The sequence below is a fragment of the Coffea arabica genome, chromosome 2e (genome assembly GCF_036785885.1).
Source record: "Coffea arabica cultivar ET-39 chromosome 2e, Coffea Arabica ET-39 HiFi, whole genome shotgun sequence".
NCBI lineage: Eukaryota > Viridiplantae > Streptophyta > Magnoliopsida > Gentianales > Rubiaceae > Coffea > Coffea arabica.
Genome location: NC_092313.1, coordinates 5010299 through 5028014, shown reverse-complemented (window position 1 = coordinate 5028014; position 17716 = coordinate 5010299). Strand labels below are relative to the sequence as shown.

Below are 17716 nucleotides of genomic sequence, written 5' to 3'. Positions count from 1 at the left end.
AGATGATTCTGTTTCTTTTTTCCCACTTCCAATATATGCCTATGGTAGTAATCAATAGTTGTACACATTTTTCCGGTAATTCATCAATCTCTTGTTCGTCCATGAATCTCATTTGTCAAAACTAGAATCCAACTGTTCAAGCTCAATTTCGCCTTCTTGAATAATAATATATTCTTTTAAAAAAAGAAAGAAAGATTGATACTACAAGAAGAAAGCTGTGACCACGGTACGATACAACTCAAATAAGGCATGCATATATTGGAACATCTTTGAGTACTTATTTGGCTGTATATTCTTGCATGTTGTGGAGTTGGGATTGGCACGTGATATATATATATCACATTTGTGATATCCCATGATTTTTTTTTCTCTGTCACATTCTTTGATATCCCAAGAGGGTTTGTTTGGATTGAGATAATTTCAGATAAAATAATTTGTTTCATAAATTTCAATCACATTTTTATCTCATATACATCACATTATAAAAAATGTTACAGTAATTATTTCAAATAAATCATCCAAATAAACTCCCATCCTTGTAGAATTTCTATTTAGAGATAGATTAGGTAACAGTTTTTTGTATATCGGAAGGGGGGGGGGGGACGTAACGCAAGGATGGACAAATCATGAAAGCACATTTTCATTGCTTTGTTGATCAACAGTCGATGAACAATTAATATATATGCATGCTGTTTGCCCATTGGCCATTCAACAACTTCATGGGTTGATTTGTTTGGCTTTGCCGGCTGTGAAGTACTGCAGCGGAATTGACTCGCGATGTCCTTTCTAGCTAAAGATTTATCCAATGAGCGACTACATTCACAAATGTGTGGTGAAAGCAGGCTTGTTGGTTTTGTCCAAACCCACAAAAGCAGGTTTGTTGGTTTGTCCTAATGTCCCTGTTTACAGCGATAAAGAAAGCCATTTTCTCATTAACCAAGACTGGGGTGACTGGAGAAATGATATCGTCTGGCAATTGTTTTTCGGAAAGAGTATGAGAGGGGGGGACGGGAAATCATAGTACCGTTCTTTTGAGTTCATAACCACCTTTTCATCACTTTAACAGTGCAGTACAGTTTGAAGATGTAACAGGGAACAAGATGGCTAGTTCAGTAACTTCAGCCACCATACCCACCAAGTGGACATATAATTTACTACTTTCTTAGTTTCTTCCGTTCAATCTATCTCTCTCTCTCTCTGACACTGCAGTAAGCTACTCCCAGTTGCATTTTTACTATTTAACTTGCTTTGTCGTACAACTTTAGAGATGATTCCGGTGTGCAAGAATTCTTCTTCCTTGTCCTTTTCCTTTTTTCTGTTTCCAACCACTTTGATCAACTTGATCCTCCTTGTATTTTTTTTTAAAAAAAAAATTTCGTTTCTTTTTAGAAAGCAGTACGCAGCCCACTCTTTCCCCGGTACCACTGGCCGGCGTGCTGCTCAATATCACCTCTGGTTTATTCTTAAAACTAAACCCTAAAATTGAGATCCCGCTCTGCAACTTGACAATATCATAATATCTCACCCGCCGCTGGGGCAGATTTCTTTTTCTCGTGTTATTCATAATAAAAGAGTAATATGAGTATTGCCCGCAATCAAAGCGATGATAGAGAGATTTGAAAGGCACGTAATGAAATAAATCATGATCATGCATGACGTTTATTATTCGAAAAGATTTTTGTTATGTTTTACCTTGATGCTCTTACCCCCTTCACCTCAACCAATTTGCAAAAGTAGTGATTATCTATTATCTTCGTGCACCCTGCGTCTTTGTTAAGGTCCTAACACAAATATGCCTACAACGTTATTAGACAACTTAAAGATGCTAGTTTGTATTTTAATGGATGGGTCTGTTTTAGCATTCGTTAAGATATATTTCAAGTATCATATTTTTTAAAAGTCTCGTTTGGATCGCTATTTTAAAGGGTTTTGTTAGAAAAATGTAATGTAGTGAGTTGATGTTTGTGAGATAAAAGGGTGTTTGAAAAATGTTTTATGGAAAATGTAAAAATTTTCCTATAAAAAACCACAGTAAATGAATATAAGAGATAGTAAATAAGGTTAAATAAGGAATGTATACAAATACTAACCGAGGGTATAATTGTAGTATATTTATATACATGGTATGTTAGGTAAATTTTTGACCATTCCACGTCGAAAGATCGTGAGGTCTTTACTCTGGATTTAAGGTCTTCAGTCGCACCTCCTGTCACCAATTGGTTGGATGGTGTTGGTTTGTGGGTCCCCCTTAGACTGACTTCTGGGCTGTTCTCTCGTTAACTGCTTGTGCGTGTGTATTTATTAGTTTGTGTGTGTGTGTTATTTGCCGTTAGGGAAAAAATGTTCGGCAAATTTTTGCTCTGTTAGGGCACCCATTGGAAAACTCTTATTTTAAATTTCTTTATGCCTGATTATAAAGTTAGCTTAACTTCTCAACAACGAGAAGTGAAGCTAAAATTCCCTTCATCTAGGATTGTTCAACTAGTTTTAGTTCAACTTTATGCAAGAATAGCATACGCTTTAGTGGGGTAAATTTAGCTATATTTCATGAATGTTCCATATATATATATATATATATATATATATATATATATATATAGCTACCACATCTTCGTGCTAGAGAAGTCGCATTTGAATAGCACACAAAGATGGAATTTTTGAAGCAAATGTCATTTTGCACCCTTAATGATTGTGTCAATTCTTGCTTCTATTCTAACATCTATTTTGAAGATTTTGTACTCCAAAGTTTTGAAGAGATTAATTTAATTTGATTTACGCAGACAAACATTTAACAATATGTCCATATTGCTTGCTTCTTGATGACTGATATTTAGCGTTCATCCTTATAAGAAAAGGAGCAATGGCATAGTACGCAATATGCACTATGAAAGGCCAAATTACTCACATACCTAAACCTTTGATAGGCGCGATTCATGTGATTTGGGACTCGTTCGCAATCTTAGGATCGACGCATACTAAATATTGAAAATTGAGAGGCAAAGCAACCATAGTCGATAACTGTAAACAATGTCAAAATAGAATTCTAAAGTTCAAAACAAGAATTAATGAAAATACTAGAGGTGCAATGTCATTTATTTATATTTTGAAGTGAAGGCGTAATTTTGTGGTTGTAAGAGATGAAAATTTTGCCCTTTAAGTCAACCTGATCCATCCATTGTTTTAGTACCAACTTGCAGTTTACCTTGAGAGCATTTAAATGGGCATATTCCCAATTTATTGCTACTTGTAGAAAAAAAAGTCCAACTGATCCTTGAGCGCATGGATCGATGACATTTTCCTGTAACTGGAGATAACCTTAGAACTCGAGTCTGCCTAATTCCGGAGTACATTGTATGTAGCACTAGAAACATCCATTCATGCATAATTCACATGAAATTAAAAAAAAAAAAGTGAGAAATAAACGCAACCATTGCTTCTTTAATGATTAGTTAGAAATAATTCAGCATTGATCTAAACAAGTATGGTATAAAATATCAGCAAGGTTGACTAATCTTACCAACATGCATGTTAAATATGGAAGAATGCCAAATACTTAGTCAGTGAATTGGATCCGGTTGAGCCAAATATCAAATGTTAAAGAAACAAGAAATGCAAAAAAAACGCTTAATATGATTAGAGCAGAGATAGAGATGAGCAAAAGCTTTCATGCTTGCTTTTTAAGTTGGGATGTTTTATTCTATGTGCCCACTTGATAGGGGTGTTTGGTTCAAGAAAGATTCTATGCAGATATATATATATATATATATATATATATATATATATATATGCAAAGTTTATCTATCCCACACCGTGATCTAGGGAAGATTAGGTAGCTGAGGTTGATCTATTTGTTGTTAAGACTTAGTCAGTTTTTTTTTTTTTTTGGGTCTTTTGAAACTTAGCATGTAGAGGGGGGGTGAAAGGGCACAACGAATTTAGTTTGGCATTTTAGAAGTTATGATCAAAACAAATTGACTCCACATTAGTCTATCCAATATTTATATTCCCCTAATCTCCGGCACTTTTTTTTAAAAAAAGAATTTATTTTTTTTCTCGTAACACTACTGCCTTCTCAGTTCTCATGTTGATCTTTAATAGTAACACGAAGAAATTGTAAATCCTTTTGGCACGCAGTCTCGATCGTGTTGCCTATGAATAATAAGTTCTTTAATCTTCATGTCAAATGTAATCCATCTATCACTTGCGTATGGTAAAAACGGGAGCCAGATTTACGAATGTCTTACTTACGCTTTATGAAATTTCGTGTGCTTTTTTCTCAAATAGCGGAAAAAGTTCTTCAATAAAACTTCAAATAGCAGAAAGTCATAGCAACCAAAATTAATAATTTGCAAAATCTTGATAGTAGCTACCTCCTGCCCCGTTCATTCATATCAGTCAGTCCCTACTGGAGTTTGCTTTCTATCTTTTCTTAAAGTTTTACGTACGAAAGTACCTTAGCAACAAAAATGAGCTCGAGAAATTGCAACCAATTAAGCATTCCTAAATTTTGTGAAAGAATAGCTGTTGTAATAGAGATATGCCGGTAGATGAATATTTCGAGCTTCAAGTGAAATTTATGAGATATATAATCCAGAACACTTGCAACCAAGTTCTTTTTAAAGTTTAAAACACATTTAAAATTTGACCGAACTGAAAAATGAACATTTGTTACCCTAAAGCAACTAGCTTGAAACTAGTAGAATACTCTTTTTTTTTTTGTCGATACAATAGAATTCCTATAACCTAAGCTAGCCTATTCTAGGGGGAGAGGGGACGATGTGAGTAGAAACTCCATCGAAATTGATCAATGAAGACCGTCACATAATGTGACAATTTTTGTGGGAGGTAAAGTTCGAACCCTTGACCTCCCGCACCACCAAGCCTAAGAAGGCTTGGGATGACCGCTGGACCAAAGTCCCAGTGGCTGAAACTAGTAGAATACTCGGAGCTTAAGAAGTAAAAACTAGCTGATGAGTCTGTTACATCCGTACATTTCACTAGAGTAAGTGGTACAATTCCAAAATACCAAAAAAGGAAAGTTAATTTTTCAAGTCCACGCTGTTGGATTAGAAATTAAACTAGACTTGCTTATCGCTTTGGGTACTCTACTATTTCGAACTTCTATGTGCCCCATCACTTCAGCGATTTGGTTTTGGATTGGACTGTGTCCTCTCATTTACTTGTGTGCTGTTCTCTCTTATGGATTCAGACGTGATCTAGTTGTAGAGGACATGCCTACCTTGTGCCAATCTCTTTTTCTTCAATTTGAAGTATAGTGATTCCTCTTTCAGCGCAACTAAAGTCCTAAACAAATGCTAAAACCAAGATCATTGCAATCGTAGATGGCTTTCAACTCAATCTCCGCTGAGCCGATCTTGACCGTCAAATGCTGTTTAAAAATGGAAAAAGAGGGATTAATATAAGTAAGGCTCAAGACCTAATAGTTTAATCTTTTGGGTCAAAGTTTAGTTCCTGACTTACATATTAAGCTTTTCGGTGAATTCTCTAGAAATGTTTCTCCTTATCAAATTAGTATCAGAGTTTCAGGTTGTGAGATTGGGCTACTCATGGGCAAATAGATTCTTCTCGGAATTAGACCAGTGAAAATTCTTTTCTTGGTGATGGAGCGAAATGCCAAAGAGTTTGGTTGGTGTTAAACCAGGTACGCCATGAATTTGGCAGGAGGTCCGGTTAGTGTTAGACTAGAGAGCCAAAGGTTGACAGAGATCCAGAATGCAGTTTGAATGTTGAAGAAAAGTGGGTCCGTATTTGGCAGAAGAGGTGACCTTAGGTGATAAGGTGGATTTGCGTTAAGTATTTAAATGGGCTCGAAAAAGAGTTTGTAAATTTGGGTTTAATGTGAGGATTACGCGTGAATGGGGAGATTTGTTAGATTTATGAGTAAAAAATTAAGTCCTATACTGGTCCGAAAGATAGAGAAAGAACGGTTAATATGTAAATAAGGGTTCAAGTCCTAATAATTTAAATTTTTGGATCAAAGTTTGATTCTTGACTTACATATTAGATTCTTTGATGAATTTTTTCGAGATGTTTCTCCCTATCAGTGCCACCATGTCAGTCTAAGTATAGCTCGCCTTTGCAAAGGGAATGCAATTTCCCAAAGTCTTTCTGCGAAATTACGCAGTTGATTTATTTCCTTCTTTTTTGCCATTTCCACAGCAGGCAATTAATATCAGGTCTATTCTAGACAAGTCAGGTTCGACAATGCTAGAGTAAAGATTAGGAAGCTACCTAGATGTAGGTTTCTTTATTATCATGGTGATCTTGTACTGTTGAGCAAATAATTGTCTAAAGTTCCGAACACTATTGCCTAATTTTACTACATGGGTATGCTTTTCTAGAATTAGCAGTTTTTCAGTGTGGTCCAAAAAAAAAAAAAAATGAAGGACAAAAGGATCAGTGAAAGATAACAGCACATGAGAATGAAAATTCAACAATTTGGGCCCATTCATCAATAGTATACCTTCTTTTTTTTTTTTTTTTTGGCTAGTATTTTGAGACTACGAAGTACAGGACTATGATACGTGCTTGTCAAAAAAAAAGAAAAAAAAAGAGGTGTTTATCCAAATAAGGCCCCTTCAATATATTCACTCTCTCTCTCTCTCTCTCTCTTTTGTTTTTACCTTAACTGCTGGGAGAAATATGTATGGTGCCAAGGATACTTTAAACTGTGAGATAATATGGGTTTTCATGTTCACATAGAACAATATAGTGCATAACCGGTATTCCTTTTGATTTAACATGGACAGCAGCACTGATAGGCTACCTACGTTTTAATAAATTCTGAGGCTTTTATGTGACGACTGGTTACATTTTGCAAATGATTTCTAAGTTTCACTAATTTCATTTCCTGTCATGGTATTCCTTATTTAAATGTTTTATTGAGCAAATGCTTTTATGTGTACTATTTTACTTTGCAGATAATTTACCAAAGTAGTTTTTTATTTATTTAAAAAGAAGGGATATATACTTATTTGTCCGTCGTGTTTTAGGGGTTTTTTTTTTTTTTATTCCATGCACGTAGTCCTCGCAAGCGTACATGTACGAAAGAAACAAAAACGGTAAACCTACTTAAGGAGGAGATGCACGTCGTATTTTGGTCATGGTTCGTATACCGTAGAAAATTTCGTACCAAATTCTTATCATGAATTTGACGCGCATGTATGGAAACTCGACAAACGAAAATCAGCCAGGCTAGGATGAAGCCTGAATCTCTGCAGCGTTTTTTTTTTTTTTTTTTTTTTTTTTTTTTTTTTTTTGTGGGAAATGTCCCTCCCTGATATCTACAGACTTTTGCAATGAACTTGTACGCCGTATGATTTCTAAATTTCAAAAAATGTCTAGTTACCTATCCTAATTTTATACACACCAAACTAGTTGTTCTACCAGAGAAGTGATGTTTAATCATTTCTTATAATTCCTTTTTGAACTTGATTTGGATGACTATGACACCTTGGATTAGAGGTAGAGGTGTCAAAATGGGTGATTTAGGCAGATTTGGATGGGTTAAAATGAGTAATGGGTATAAGTGAATCAACTGATCATTTATACCCATTTAATTATATGGGTATAAATGGGTAATTCAAAAAATGAATTGGCTAACCCAATTACCCATTTATTTTAACATTTTGTAAACTCATTTAAATTCATTTTTGCAAACTAAGTTATCAATTTATACCATCATTTGCACTCATCATTAGTTTTAAATATTTACTTATAATGCTCAATAAGCCTAATTAATAATTTTTTTTCATCTGTACTCTATGTCCCAAATTACATACTATTTAATAATTGAACAATAAGGATATAAAAATTTGAACTAAGTACTATAAAAGTTAACATAAAAACTTAATCCAAAAATTTTTAACTCTTAGCATTTTTTTCATGTATAAATTTAAAATTTTATTTTGAAAAGATAGAAAAATAGGCTAAAAGTTGTTATAAATTAGTAATGCTGAAAAATGAGCAAGTTAACAAACTAAGAGAAAATAAAATGATAAGATAAAACCAACAAATAATAATAATAATAATAATAATAATGAAACAAAAGTAGTTAACATCATGACAAAATGAAGAATTTGAAGAAAAAAAATGGGTGGAGGAAGAAAGGAGACTTGGGGAAAGACAATTCTAAGTGGGTTAATTGGGTTTAATGGATTATCCAATAATAAATTGACATTATTGGATAACCCATTTATACTCATATACAAAAACTTAAGATACCCATGTCCATCTATTCATGGACGGGTATGGATAAATTTAGCTAAGTGAGTTTGTTTGCTAACTATAACTTGGATAATGTGCCAAGCATCAACTTTATTTATTTATTTATTTATTTTAATTTACTTCTTTTGCTGTGTGTAAAGGAGATGACGATTGACAATTTTCCACTCTATGATATTTTCCTTTGTTTTACATATTTTAATCTGATATACTTTGGTTAGTCAGGTCAAGTGTTAATACATTATAGAAGCTAGGAGCCATATATAAACTCCAGGGTGGTTGTTGTTATTATTATGTTATGCTAATGCTAGCTTCAACATGCATGGACACATTCTGCATGGATTAGTGAACCCAGTTCCCGTAGATTATGGAGAACACCATAGAGCCTAGGTGTTGCACAAATCAAGGCACACAATTTAACAGTCATCTTCTTCGCCAATGCAGAACAGACTCAAAATACTTGTTCATGGATACTTATAATTATCTTAATATTTTTTTTTGCCTGCTTTGGGACCTCTCAAGTGATGCATGTTCGCTACGTTGAAAACCTAATCTACGCTAGGTTCATTGTTTGATGAGATTGGATAATTCTCAGTTTTGTGATTTCATCAAAGAAGCATATTGTAGTTAGCTGCATATTCAACTCTCATATGCTATGGCCTATAACATAATCCATGAACATAGTTTTCTGACATACCCAGCTAAGTCTTAATTAAGTTGCAGCAAAAGTAAACTGAACCAAAAATTACTACATCACTTAGTAAAGCTAGCTCATCCTATTCCAGCACGTTCATGCTCCCATTTGCCTCAACAAGTGGAATCATGCAAGAATGAGAAAGAAGATGATACTACAGGAGTTGGTGAGAAGATCATTAACTTGACCCAGAACTACTGGTGTGTTTATTTAATATGTCTTTAAACGTAAATGATATAAAACATCATGTAAGTTATCAAGTCAGAGAGAGAGAGAGTGTGTGTGTGTGTGTGCGCGCGTGTGTGTTTATCCAAATAAGGCGATAAAATGATTTCTGAAATGGTAACTTTTGTATGGCATTGCTCAATTTTGAACACACGCTACAGCAACATCAGCAAACCTTTCAACGACTTCGTTTCCTTTTTTTTTCTTAATGCCTCCAAATGGGCATACTGTGAAAGCGTGATTTTGACATAAAAAAAAAAATGAAAGCGTGATGCCAAAACTGGAGCTGACAATAAATCATACCTTTGAACATGAAGTGATTTTCTGTCAAGTAGTATTAGCTCACCATCTGCAGGACTTGCAAGCCTTAAATAGACCATCAGTGAAGATGTGAGTTTTCAGGCCTGATTATTACATGTGCCGACTGTAAAATCCATTTCCTGAAGTAATTACAATTTACGATACCATCCCTGGACAGAGGATATAAAACTTAATACCAGACTATTCGGATACCCAGGATCTTTATTCCTCGTTTCATCTCAGAAACCAGAGTTTGATTCTCATGCACCCAATTGTCCCTTCACGCTTCGTCCTTCCCCTTCTAAAGAAAAGAAAAGATGCCAGAAAACAGAAGACAGAAAAAGGTCAGGTTCTTACATTTGCATAAAATTATTTTACAGCTGTTAGTAATATGATGTTACATGATTCTTTACCTCTGATCACACTTGATGCCTTCTCAATCTTCATTATCCTGTGAAATAATGTAGCTCGGTCTTCCTCCACTATCTCCCTCAGTAGTTCGTCTTCAATTTTTTGTGCTTGCCAGCGAGAAGGATCCTCAACAAGTTCTTCACTAAATATCATACTTGAAACCCACTCCTTCCATGTAGTTCTACTGTATTTCTCTTCTTCCAGTGTGCCAGCAGCCAGGAGCTGATACACATACACAACTTTGTCCTGACCTGGTCGAAACGCCCGAGCAATTGCTTGCTTGCTCTTTGAAGGATTCCACTCAGAATCCAATAATATTACTCGTGACGCTGCAGTTAAGCTAATCCCTTCAGCACAGGCTGTAATAGATGCCAACATAACCTTTGAAGGTCCACCAGCCTCCTCAAATTTATCCATCACCCTCCCTCTCTCAAAGAGCTCGATGTCACCTTGAAGCACTAGCACCTCTTTGCCCTTTCGCCAGTGAAAAATGGTGGCAAATAGCTCAAGAAACAGATTGATCGGAGCAATGTTATGGCAAAAGATCAAGACCTTTTCCCTTCTAAACACACACTTGGGTATAAGACTCATAACAAATCTGACCTTTGAACCAAATTTGACATCCAATTTAGTTCTTTCAAGATCCTCCAATTCTTCCGCACTGAAATATTGATTAGAACAAGCAGTTGTTCTTATCAACCAAGGATGGATTGCCCCAAGAGTGATTAAGAGCTCTAGTTCCAGTGGGAAACCTTTGTAGACAGGCCTTTGATTTTGAAGCTTGTCCAAAATTCCTTGTTGAAGAGAGGTTGACTTCATCATCAATGTGTAACATTGTAAACCAGGGAGATTGTCAGAGCTCCCACCTTCATACACATCTATAAATCCACCAGTCAGATTCTTCAAAATATTTAAACCTTCCAACCTTTCATCAGGTATATTTGAGTCGATGAGCTTCGAAATTTTGTCAGTGAACATTTTTCTTGCTCTATTTTCCTGCGAGAAGCGGTTTTTTTGACCTTTTTTGTTCCTCTTATACTTCGGATCCAGCTCTTTCAACACCTCTTTCACAAAGTTTGGTCTTGCCAAGCAAAGAGTGTTGAAATACTCCCCAAAATTATTCTGAAACAAGGTACCGGAAAGTAATACTCTGAGTTTCGTATTAACTTTCATCAAAGCTTTCCTTAGCCTTGATTTCGTACTCCTTGGGTTATGCCCTTCATCAAGTACTAGAATCCCCGGACATTGCCGCAGAACTTGGGCCATATATTTCCGGTGAGCATAATTTGAACCTTCTCTCGTCAATGTCAGGAATGAGGTATAACCCATGAGAAGGACACTGGGATGGGAAAGCCACTTCTGCATCTTTTCCAGACAATCCAAGACATGCATAAAATCTTGGTTTCGAGGAAGACCTGCATTTGAGCGCAATCTTTGCCTTAAAACTTCACCTTTATATGTTTGGCCACCATGAATCTGGTAAACGGGAATAGGAATGTTCCACTTAATTACTTCCTTGTACCATGTATAAAGTGTTGTCTTAGGAGCGAGCACCAGAGGTCGAGAACCTGGAAATAGTTTCAAGTAGCTAACAAGGAAAGTTATAATCAACAAAGTCTTGCCAGCTCCAGGTGTATGAGAAATAACACAACCACCTCTTCTTTTGCTCTTTTCTTCCATAAGAGCTGGTACTAAAGATCCAGCAATGTTTCCCCAGAGAAATTCAAAAGCTCGCTTTTGGTGGGCACGCAATTTACTTCTAAGATCAGGAATTAAGGCCCACACGCTGTCCTCCACTTCTCCTTCTGATGAAGGTGCCTTGGAGGAAGCTGGGACTTGAAAATTATCGAGGCCTTCAGCTCCATTGGGCTTATGCTCTAAATTTTCTTCAGCCCTTTGCTCCTTATGTACAAACCCACTTGCAGATGACCACTGCCAAGGTAGCAACAGAGAACCAATCAAGATAATCAAGTTTTGCATGAAAACAGGTGACCATGAACATAAAAGAGTTCATGGGCAGCATGATGGTTTCTTTTAGTCCCTAGAGACAAATGGCATATCATGCAAATACCCAGTTGGCCCTTCTTTAAGAAGGCAAAAAATATAAAATTCAGTTGGCCCTTATTTAAGCATGCAAGGCTATTTTCACTGGATTACCATTTAAAAGACTCAGAACACATTAATTCTTTCTTGTACAAGTTGTACAGCACCACTAACATCTTAAGCTACACCATTTTAGTTGTTTAAGTTCATATCCAAAGATTGGTTCATGCTTTTGACATATTTGATAACTCTTTCATCAAATGTTAATTGACTTACAAATGGGGGTGAGACATCCTTTATTTCTGTGCTCACAAATCCGCACAGCCGGCAAATAACTCCAATTTCTTCATTGAGTCGATAATCATGGTGACATCCTGTTCCACCTTTCTCAGTTGACAGTTTCCTTTCAGTTGGAAATGCATGAGATTCCTGTATATCTTTAAATCATCATGGTGTTTCTCTTATATTTTAGTGGAAGAAATATCATCATGGACACAGACGAAGTTAAAAATATGGAGAGTTCATGGTTGACCATTTTATTGAGGATTTGCATGTTCGTGTTTAGAAGTCATACCTCACCATCATCAAGAAAATAACAAGATGCCAGGGCAAGTTCCATTTCCTTCCACAACATATCAATTTCAGAGATTTCCTCTTCATGATTCTTTTCAGCTTTGTCATTAGTTTCCTTTTGGTTCTGAAATTTTGTTGACTTGAACTCTTCCCATTGATCAATAATTGGTGGCTGTTCCATATTGATGGTTGCGTCAATGTTCTCCATGCATCTTGTCAACAATTCTCTGCATGCAGCAGCACTAAATGATTTCTTTCCAGAAGGCTTCATATTGTATATACTCTCCCATTCAGAACGGATGCAAAATGCACTTCTCTTGTATGTTTTTCTGGGTAAATGTTGTACCATGAATCCATGCTCCTTCCTGTTGAAGTTTAACTCAGAAGCCTTCTTTTTGCGTCCTTTGGCGGTGGAACCATTTTCATAAAGATACCTGGAAATAAGGTCAGCAATATTTCCAGAATGACCTTCAGGATTTTCATCATATGAAGCGTCCAGTTCACGCAGAATTGATTTGCCCTCTGAAGATATTGACAAGGGAACCAAAGCAAGTTGTGATTGGTCAGATTGTTTCTTCTCCCGAGTTGGTGGGCTTTCAGAATTTTTAGAGACAGTTGATTTGTCTGCACTTCCACATACACGAATATTCTTGTCTGATCTTCTTTTGCAAGAGAAATCCCTGTTTTCATTTTCATCATGCTTCTGATATTTGTGGTCAGCCTGAATTGATAGTGCAAGTGGCATTTCCTCGCACTCCTCATCCTCATAATCCCATTTGCACATCTTTCGTCCCCCTATTCTTGGAGTTTCAACATCAAACTCGGGCACATCACAACCCAAATAACGGTCAGGCTGCACAAAGCGGCGCTTTGACCGACGCAAGTCCATGGGCTCATAAAGGCACAGTGGTGCATCAGTATGCATCTCGTCTCCGGTTCTTTTCCCAATGCCTGGAACAAATTGGACAATGATGGGGGACAATATTCCATTGTCTAATTTGAAATTCACACAATAGGAATTACTGCCAGAATCGGTGCTGCAATCAACATCGAGGACCTCATAAACCATTCGACCTTCTACTGACCTTACGTCAAAAATGGCTTGCTTTACAATGGATGCGACAACCAGCCATGTAAGGTCGGAGCAGAATTTTCCCGTGAAAAGTTTGTACTTCAGAAGAGAAGAGCAATCCTCTGACGTTCTCCATCGGTAGTGCTGATTCTCAGAAGGTACTGAGTCAAGTTTCTGAAGAATCATAATCTGATCAATTTGCACCCTTGTTGTTTCTTTACTAAGTTTTTTCTGCAACGTAAGAGCGGCATCTTCCCTGATATAGAAACTGACATAGAAATGGCAAGCACATATAGCACCATGAGGCTTCCTTTCAATAGATCTTATTCTGGCATCAGCCCAGACCTATACCACAATAAGAGTATGCAAATAAGCTGGCAATTCTGGACACAGCTATTGAGAAAGCAACAAACAGAAGCAATAGAAGGAATATGTGAGTTAGAGCGATTTAGTTAAAACATCAAAATCAGCAGAAAGGATACATAACTCAAATACTTTCACAATAAATCTTTTTACAATAGACACAGGAATAATGTCGTGCTCTTAAAAATAGATTGTTGATCAACTTAATTATTTTGTCTAAATTTCATTCTTCGTGAAAGCTGGTATACAAATAATACTTTGGCCTCCTCTGCTATAGCACCGAATAATGTCAGGAATAAGTTGGGATCTCGCTGAAGTAGAGCAAGGCAGGACAATATGCCTGACACTTGAGCTGGCCTTCATTTTCTCATTGCCAATTAGGTCCGCAGTTTTCTTATCCGGTTTCAGGAACTATTTCAGTCGAATGTAAAGAAAATGTTATGTTTTTGTCAAAGAGACAAATTGGGGAAAACATGGATGAGGTATTTCAATGTGAACTGTGTAAATTGAAGGAACGAGAACTGAACTAAATCCTACAGCTTGGTGCATAAAATTCTTGGTCACAAACCAAACAATATCCAAGCTTGAGAAAATTTGGACATAGAAAAACTTACAAGCGAGTCTTCACTCGAGTCTTCTGTATCGGATGAAGCAGTCAGAACGCATACATCAAGGCCGGGTCTCAAGATGCATGAACAATCATTAATTGTGGCCTTCCTTGACCTCATTCGGAGATTTGACGTTGGAATCATCTCCTCGATCACCTCCCCATTATCTACTACATGCATGGTAATGGCTCCATCCTTAATTCTTAAGCGCTCCACAGCATGCCAAGAGCCCCACCAATATGCCTCGAAGGCTGTCAAATGACATAACATAGACATGTCAAGTGAACTTCCAATTAAGTAGAGGTTATAGTCAAATAAACGGGAAAACAGAAAGCATGAAGTTCATAGATGGGAATTGGTTAGTGCTTACGATATGTATCAAGTGGATGACTGCTTTCATCCAATCTCTTCCTCTTCATGATCGCTCAACAAATCTGTGGTCAAATTAGAAGGACAGGTCAGTACATGAGTTTAAAGCTGCAATTTATTGCAAATAATCACTTTCTATGTCCAGACACAGGCGTCTTGGCTACAGATATCTACGTTTGACATGGGCGAATGTACATACTAATTAGGGTACTGCAATTTCAGCTAATATTTGTTTCCACGATATAGAGCTCGCTTGTGCGTGCCTCGGTCTAATCTACCTTTCCAGCCCAGATGCCTGGAGTGTCGTCCTCCACAAACATAACACACTAATTAATCGGTCTTAGCTGCTGGCCTTTGGGCGTTTTTTTGGGTGGGTGGGGGGGCAACTCCAGGAATAGTGCACGACAAGAATATCAAATCTTTCTATCCGTTTAAAGCATTTTATCCATCAGAGAGCGAGGGTAGGCCCAGCCATTAAAACTGAAACGACCCTTTGCTCAAGCAATAAGCTACTCTTATGGAAGCTATTTGCATTAGTTGATTTCGCTTCCTCTTTGACAGTGTCAATTGCGTAGAGAGAATGGACAATCAAACCAGCATTGACATACTAATGGGACTAACAACTTACGGCAAAGAAGGGTGAGCCCGAGTTTTTCTTTTACATTCGTGAGACCTCAAGGACCAAGACCTTCTTTAAATAAGTCAAGTTCCACTGGAATACACTAGTTGAACAATTGGGGATCTAATATTCAGAAATGTCATTTGAAACTCCTCTTGGACGGTGTTATCATAACTTAAAATGGTTAATCCAATCTTTGAAATTTGAAACCCATAGATAGATTTTGTTAATTGTTATCCAAACGACATTTTAAGTTTGAAAAAGGATAATTCTTCTTTTTATTTTTCTCTCTCTCTTATTGTGGTCCAAACAGCACTCGAAAAGGAATGAAGTCGAAAGACAAACTTTCCTTAATTCCAAATCAGCAATATGGCTTTTGAGTAAATGATCCAAACATATCTTTTTTGGCTCTATTTTTTCCCCCTTTTCCCCACATTTTTCCCTGAGATCGATGCATTTACAGCAGCAGCAATAAGTCATGACTTTCAATCACACTCGGAAATGTAGGATGATTCAACAGCCAAAATAATCGGCCTTGATTGCCTCATATTTTCCATTTCCTTCTCCTTTTGCATGGCAACCCACCTTCAATAACTTATGTCATAAGCTTTTCTCTATTTTTCTTTTTCTTTTTTTTTTTTCCCTGGACGAGTCTTTTATAGCAAGTTAAAAGCAAGGATGGAAACTCAAGGTCATTAAAAACTTCAGTTCAATGACGTTTCAATCATTCCACAAATAATAATAAGACGGCATGCACGCACTTTAATTGATTGAATGTGTACACGGAAATTTACAGATTCACAGACATACCCCTTCGCTTTCCAAAATGAATATCAGAAGAAGCAGCAGATCGCTACCAAAATGAGCAACTGTCCCCGGTCAGCCGTAACTGATCAAAGCTCTTGTCTACTCATTTATCCATCATTTTGATCCCCCTGAATTACCACAGAATTAAATCAGTAAGCACAAGTAGGAAGAGGAGGATTAAATCAGTAAGAAGAAGAAGAACATCAAGTCAACTGCACAGACTTCAGTGGAGCTCAATCATTTCCGCGAGGTTGAAGCTAGTGAATGAAATGAAATTTGAGGAGCTTGCTTCGCTGGGCCAGACGCTAGAGGTCTACAGCAGAAGCCTAGCTGAGTTCGGTGGCGATCAATGCACTTCACTGTTTGATTTGATGCTATAGAAGTAATTGAGCGATGGATCCATAACAATTATGATACTATAATAAATAATAAAGTGTGACAGAGACAGAGGAAAGAGAGAGAGATAGCGGGTCAGTCGGTGGAGGACGAAAGCAAAAATCCACTAAATAGACTGCGAATCTTGAAGTTTGTGCACTGTGTCTGCCTCTTTTTGCATGAAAACCGGTTGAAGCGGTGGATAGATACGTCAGTCCCTCTGGTCAGGCCGACTGGGATTAATGTTTAATGGGGAGGGGTCGCTGAGAATCCACGCGGTAAACGACAGTCGGGTGCAACGGTGAATGATTGCACCCAGCAAGGGTAAGTTTGGGCATTCGAAAATTCAACGGTTGAGATTTCATGAATTGGTAGACCCTACGGTGTGGATGCCGGGTTTGATAGACCAATATTGGTTTCTCCATGTTCAAGCAGCTGTCGGAAAAGGCGCGCCACTCGAGGCCGATGCTCAACAAAAAGTAAGAAAAGGTGGTGGCCCACGTCCTTTTAATATTTCGTCAAGTTGTTGACAATTAATAATTTTATCATCGGCGTACCACTACATTACAACCACCATATATGTATATGCTACTAGTGCTAGTGGACAATTTACTGCTGGTAAATATGGGTGTTACTGTTAAATTTGTGGCTGCCATTAATCTCATTAATCACCACTCTGTAATTGCGGTTTGGATCATTACTTGGGAGGTCCAAATTACTTGATCATTTGGATTTTGCACGTAAAGATTATTTGAATATGTTGAATCATATTTTTTAGGCGTTTCATGTAAGATGAGGCTTTTATTTTTTCTTCATTGATAGGAAAAAAAATACAACTACTGATTTAGTCTGGATAAAATTTTCTCCAGTTAAATAAAATATATAATTGTAGCGCGTATATTTGTATTTATTATCCATTTACATTTTAACTGTGACACTTAACGTGACAAACCAATAACTATACAATACAAAATTGATAAGAAGTTCATACCCCAAAAAAGAATACAAAGTGA

General features: G+C 36.9%; 1 protein-coding gene across 1 annotated transcript; it reads right to left on the bottom strand.

Moving 5' to 3' along the window:
• Positions 1-9463: 9463 nt before the first annotated feature.
• LOC113730306 (SNF2 domain-containing protein CLASSY 1-like) lies at positions 9464-17143 on the bottom strand. The gene is made up of 8 exons (XM_027254925.2): positions 16551-17143; positions 16332-16456; positions 14904-14967; positions 14540-14784; positions 12492-13907; positions 12194-12346; positions 9877-11806; positions 9464-9764 (listed from the first exon to the last, which is right to left on the bottom strand). Exons 3-8 carry the CDS (start codon positions 14950-14952, stop codon positions 9724-9726), a joined length of 3834 nt encoding a protein of 1277 aa, XP_027110726.2. The 5' UTR covers positions 14953-14967; positions 16332-16456; positions 16551-17143; the 3' UTR covers positions 9464-9723.
• Between the last annotated feature and the right edge of the window lie 573 nt (positions 17144-17716).

Bases quoted from the DNA above. Each gene is read 5' to 3' on its own strand.
- LOC113730306 (XM_027254925.2), bottom strand. From the start codon at position 14,952: ATGAAGAGGAAGAGATTGGATGAAAGCAGTCATCCACTTGATACATAT. The intron at 14,785-14,903 runs GTAAGCACTAAC...GTCATTTGACAG, and splicing joins TCATCCACTTGATACATATC to CCTTCGAGGCATATTGGTGG. The intron at 11,807-12,193 runs GTAAGTCAATTA...CTACCTTGGCAG, and splicing joins AGGATGTCTCACCCCCATTT to TGGTCATCTGCAAGTGGGTT.